The 6,000-nt window shown below is 47.5% G+C and overlaps 1 protein-coding gene across 1 annotated transcript in view; it reads left to right on the top strand.

The window, feature by feature from the left end:
- Positions 1–6,000, top strand: part of SCNN1A (sodium channel epithelial 1 subunit alpha) — a 29,874-nt gene continuing 23,874 nt past the window's right edge. Inside the window, exon 1 of the mRNA XM_007937196.2 lies at positions 1–356. Within this exon, the coding sequence (XP_007935387.1) occupies positions 1–356 (356 nt within the window). The remainder of the gene's footprint in view (positions 357–6,000) is intronic.

Below are 6,000 nucleotides of genomic sequence, written 5' to 3'. Positions count from 1 at the left end.
ATGAAGGGGGACAAGCGTGAGGAGCAGGGGCTGGGGCCTGAAACTGTGGCCCCTGACCAGCGCACAGAGGAGGAGGAGGCCCTGATCGAGTTCCACCGCTCCTACCGAGAGCTCTTCCAGTTCTTCTGCAATAACACCACCATCCATGGTGCCATCCGGCTGGTGTGCTCCCAGCACAACCGCATGAAGACGGCCTTCTGGGCTGTGCTCTGGCTCTGCACCTTCGGCATGATGTACTGGCAGTTCGGCCTGCTGTTCGGAGAGTACTTCAGCTACCCTGTCAACCTCAACATCAATCTCAACTCAGACAAGCTCGTCTTCCCAGCTGTAACTGTCTGCACCCTCAATCCCTACAGGTTAGTTGGCTCCTCTGCCACTTCCCCAAAGTCTCAAAAGGTGGCCTGGCTTCCCTGTTAAGGCACAGATGTACTCATTGGGCAGGCAGAACCTCAGACCCCAGGGTAGAAGCCAATGTTCCCATTATCTGGTAGACCCCTCTTTGGGAGTCCCTGGTCTGATGGACCAAGGAGCTCTGGTGGCATAGTAAGGCATTTGGCTGCTAACCAGAATGTCAGCAGTTCAAACCCACCAGCTGCTCCATGGGAGGAAGCTAGGGAAATCTATTTCCATAAATATTTATAGCCTTGAAAACCCAGTGGGGTTGCTATGAGTCACAATCGACTCAATGGCAGTGAGTTTTGGTTTGGTTTGATGGACTGGTGCCTCTGCCCAGTGGAAACATCTGAGTGTCTGGGGTGTCTTCAGAGTGTGGCTGTTTGTCCAAAAATGTGCTCCTCTTCCTTTCCCTTCTCCTGTGGCAAGTTGAAAGGAGTGCTGATAAGGTTAAGATGCTAATAACTTCCAAAAGGGCAAGGTAGAGATCAGCCCCCTCCCTTCTCTGGAGACAGATGAGAGCAAAGAACAAGGCCTTCTCAACCTCAACAGAAGAATCTGATGGAGAGGTCAGGTGAGGTGAGGCAAGGAGAGGTGAGGCCATAACAGGTGCTGTGGTAGTGGATGGTCTTTGTTCAGAAGAGTTTGTTTTGGAGAAACCAAAGTGGGGTGGGAGTGGTTAGAGCTGCAAAGCAGTCCATGTGGCTTGAAGCTGGGGGTGGGGGAGTAACCGGGTCAAAAGGAGAAGGGGGGGGGGGAGAGAAAGCAACCCCTTGCTAAGCTGCTTCCCAAAGACCCAGGCTAAAATGTCCCGGAGGTGATCCCTGCTGGACTGCACTGTTCACCTGCCCAGGTTCCTGACCTTTAAGTGCTTGGGTGTGTCCTCAAGTTTTGAGTTTCATCACTGCCCTTTGCCAATTTTTGGTGTGGAAGCTGAAGGGGGTGGTAACCATGGAGAAGAGAGGAGGGCAGGGCTGAGTATTCTTACGAACTTTTTATTTGTATTCATTCAGTCATGCCACACGTTGGGAATACTTGCGTCAAACCAGACACAGTACTAGGCACCTGGCAAAATAGATTCATTAAAAATTTATACTATCTTTATTGAAGGTCCTTGGGTGGTACAACTGTTTGCACTTGGGTACCAACTGAAAAGTTGGTGGTTCAAACCCACCCAGCATCTCTGTTGGTCTGCTTCTGTAAAGATTATAGCCAAGAAGGCCCTATGGAGCTCAGTTCTACTCTGTAATACATAGAATCTCCATGAGTCAAGACTAACTCAATGGCAGCTAACAACAATGACATGTTTTTTGAAGGCTGGGTACTCTGCTAGATACCGGAGGACAGAAAGGTAAAAGAAGATGGGGGAGACGGGCGGATCTGCACAACGCAGCACACTGTGATAAGCATAATAGAAATGGTGTGAGTGACAGTCTTTGCCTTCCAGGAGTGTAAGATCTTTTCTGAGTGCTTGTGTGTGTGAATGGGTGAGTGTGTGTGTGTGAACATGTTGTGTGTAGGAACACACATATTGGAAATGTGTACAATTATGGGTGATTGAGATTGGTCAGATGTTGTGGGTAGAGATCCACATATATTCTAGTGTGTCCAAAGGTGTGTCATGGACCAATAACAAGGGTTGGGATATCATCCTGCAGAGGAAAAAACTGCTGGGCCATTTCATTGACTAATTGGCCATATAACGTTCAGGGCAGGGGCATTTACTGAAAAGCTGCTCCGTTCACCAGATGCTGCTCAGTACTCTATGGGCATCTTTTGTCATTCTCAGGACAATCCTATGAGACAGGTACTGTTATTATACTCATTTTACAGTTGGGAAAACTGTGGCAAAGAGACACAAGTCACAAAGTTACAGAGATAGTAAGTCAACTAGCTGTGACTCATTCTCTGTTTGCCTAATCCCAAAACCCTGCCTCTTTTTAATACCAAGACATGGGATGTGGAATAAACAAAATTTCCGAACAGATATTGTAACATCTCATTTTGGCTCTCTTTGCTTCCTCCCTTCAGCCTCATTTCTGTTCCTCTGGCACCCTCAGGCTTTGCTCCTCTTCTTGACCCCCTGTAGCCCATCTGCCCTAACCTTTTCCCTCACCCCACCCCTGATTCCCTTAAGCCCTGGTGGTGGAGCAGGCCACTAGGCTTGAACCAGCAGGAAGTGGGGCAGGGTAGAGGGAAGGGACATTGGGCAGCAGCGTAGCAGTCACTCAATGAATATTTGTGATTGAAGACATGTCCATGAGAGATGGAGAGGGCCTCTGCCAAGGCCTGTATATTTTCTAAGGTTCTACTGGGTACAGGGCTCCGGACCATCAAGGAAAAAGGCCCAGGGAGTAGATGCTGTAGCCTCTGCCTCCAGGGACTTGGAGGCTGATGGGGGAACCCAAATCCACAAGGAAATAATCCCTCCTACGGGAGGGGCTGGAGTGCCTAGGTGGTATAAAGGGCTGCTGTTAGGAGGGGGCGAACACCCAGGAAGGGAGGGGATCAGGGAAGGCTCTCTAGCTCAGGGGAAGGAAATTTGAGTACCTGCTATGTGTCTGACTAACCCTGCGCTGGGGGCTATATGAATGTTATCTCATTGAATCCTGACAAGTCTATGCTTTTATTACTGTTGTCTCCATTTTGCAGATGAGGAAATGGAGCCTTAGCAAGGTGAAATAATTTGGTCAAAGTCAGGCAGCTAATGATAACAATAATAGCTGATGCATAAAGTACTTATACTTTCATAAATTAATATAAATATAAATTAAATTGTTTCATCCTTACAGCAGCTCTGTTGAAGTACCACAATTACTCCCATTTTATAGATGAGGAAACCAAGGCCCAGAGAAGTTAAGTAACTTGTCCAAGGTTGTTGTTGTTGTTATGTGCCGTTGAGTTGGCCCCAACTCATAGCGACCCCTCCTTGGGTTTCTGAGGCAGTATCACTACGGAAGTAGGATTGCCCAACCTTCCTTCCGAGGAGTGGCTGGTGGGTTTGAACCGCCAGCCTTCTGGTTAGCAGTCAAGTGCCTTAGGCACTATGCTACCAGAGCTCCTTTGTAGCAAGTGGTAAAACTGGGCTTCAAAAATCAAACCCCCACATGTAGGAGCCAGTAGTCTCAAGTTAGCAGCTGAGTCACAAACCAAGTGTGTTTGATTTCAAAGCTCTTTCTCCCATTGCTACTTAAGGAAGAGCCAGGACAAAGGTATCCCAGGGTTGAGGGTGGCTGGTGGGAAACAGCAGCAATAGGAGGGATGAGTATTTGTCAAGGAGTGCAGGAGGGAAGATCCATGGGCTTTCGGTTCCTGTTTAAGTAAAGAGGCAGGGGTGGGGTGGACAGGTTTATGCTGCCAGGTGGGTGATGACCTGAGTGTGAATCACAGCTAATGGTGGTGGGTGGGGGAGGTAGCAGCTGAGAAGAGTGGTTCCTTTGAGGGGAAGCCGGGAGGAGGTGGAAATCAGTGGATGAGAGACAGAGGAGTGCATGAGCTGACTGGAGTAAAGCAAAGCCTGACCAGGAATTCACATCTGCTGGCACCTGGTCACAGACAGCAGAGGGCTGGAGCCAGCCGAGGGGGAGAAGATGGAGACACGGGGCCTTGGGCTGCTTTGTACCTTCTAGGAAAGGAGGAAGGACAGAAGACCCTTCTGATTCTGCAAGGAAGTGCTAAGTGTCCACCCATAAGGGTCAGCCTTTGCAGTCCCTTTCTGGCCAACAGAGTTTTTTTGGTCCAATGCAGAAAGCCAGTTGCAGCCACCTCCCCTGAAAACAGAGCCCAAGAAAATAGTTTTCATTCAGTCCCAGGAGGGATTTAAGCTGGCCTTAAGGACGAACTTGGGCTTGAACATGGAATCTTCTTTTTGGAGATGGCAGAGCGGGGGATGTGGCAGCAGGAATGAGTGAGGAGGGGCAGTGTTCCAGAGAGAGAAGCTGCAGGGAGCGGGCAGAGCAGGGAAGGCTCTGAGCTGGGGCATCTGTTCCTAGCTGTGCTGGGGAGACACCACACACCTGCACAAACTGGAAATCAGGCTCTGTGGAGGGCAGGATGGCGCAGAAAGAAAGTCCTGAATCTTGGAGATGACTCCTCCACTCTGACATAATGATTGAATCCTTCTCATGTCAGGAACCTCAGTACCTCTGCATTAGCTGTTAGAAAATACTCTCTTAGGTAAAGCTGCAGTTTATGTCATAATCACTCCTACCCTCTAGTCCTGGTTCTGTCACTAAAGCAACCCTAAAGACATCTCCTCCTTCCTCCCTAACAGCTGTCAGTTCCAATGAAGCTACAATAGAAATAACTACACTGCAGGTTGCGAAATCCACTATCACGTTTTGATCCTCATGGCAAGCTTGTTAGGGAAGGAAGGCAAGGCTCATTGCCCTCCCACCCTACCCCACCCCATAGTCAGATGAGAAAACAAGCTCTGAGAACCTAAAGGCTTTGCAAAGGTCACCAAACTGTGAGTGGAGGAGTCAGAATTGGAATCCAGTCTTAGGCTCCACTTTTCTTAAGACCATAAAGTCACACGGTAGCTAGGTGGCTGGTGGTTCTCCTGTGTCTCCTTAGCCTTTTCTTCTCCAAACTGAGTATACTGCTAATAGGAATAATTACAGTAATGATAAAAACGACAGTAGCAGTTATACCAAACTTATTCAGCTAGGTACAAACGGTTAATGCTGTCAGCTGGTAACTGAAAAGTTGGAGGTTCACCACCCAGAGGTGCCTCAGAAGAAAGGCCTGGTGATCTAATTCCAAAAAAATCAGCCATTGGAAAAACCCTATGGAGCACAATCAGAGTCAGCTCAATGGCAATGGGTTTACTGGTACTCTGCCAGGTACTGTTCTCAGTGCTTTTTATATGTTAACTGATATAAATTCTCATAACCATTCTATGTGGGTGGTTATGAGGATTTAGAATGGTTATGAGGATTAAAATCAGTTAACATATACCACTCCTCGGAAGGAAGGTTGGGCAATCTACTTCCGTAGTGATACCGCCTCAGAAACCCAAGGAGGGGTCGCTATGAGTCGGGGCCGACTCGACAGCACATAACAACAACAACAACAAACCATTCTATGAAGCAAATACTATATTAGTCCCTTTTTTACAGATGGTGATACAGAGGCACAGAGAAAATAAGTAGCTTGTCCAGGACTAACCAGCTAATGAGTGGCAAGTTTAGGGTGTGAGCTTGGGAAGCAGATTAGAACATAGTTCTTTTAATTTTTTTTTTTTTCAATTTTTCTTGTGATTTGGGTGAATGTTTACAGAGCAAATTTCCCATTCAACAATTGATACACATTTGGTTTCATGACATTGATTGCAATTCCCACAATGTAACAGCACTCATCCCACTTCCTCCTTGTGTTTCTATTCTTCCTCCTTTCCTATCCCTTCCTGCCTTCTGAACTTTGTCCTTGGACAAATACTGTCCTTTTGATGTTGAATAATTGATTGTTCTAAGGAGTATGTACCTCCCTGATGTTATTGTTCACCTTATAGACCTATCTGTTATTTAAGGAGCTCTGGTGGTGCAGTGATTATAGATAGGGCTGAAAGTTGAGCTGTGGGGATTGAAGGATGACTAAGGGCCATAG

Source organism: Orycteropus afer, unplaced genomic scaffold, assembly GCF_000298275.1.
Source record: "Orycteropus afer afer isolate SDZICR_OR568_19922 unplaced genomic scaffold, OryAfe1.0 scaffold00040, whole genome shotgun sequence".
In the NCBI taxonomy this organism is placed as follows: Eukaryota; Metazoa; Chordata; class Mammalia; order Tubulidentata; family Orycteropodidae; genus Orycteropus; species Orycteropus afer.
The sequence above is the reverse complement of the archived record's forward strand: the minus strand, read 5'-3'. Positions and strand labels throughout refer to the sequence as shown.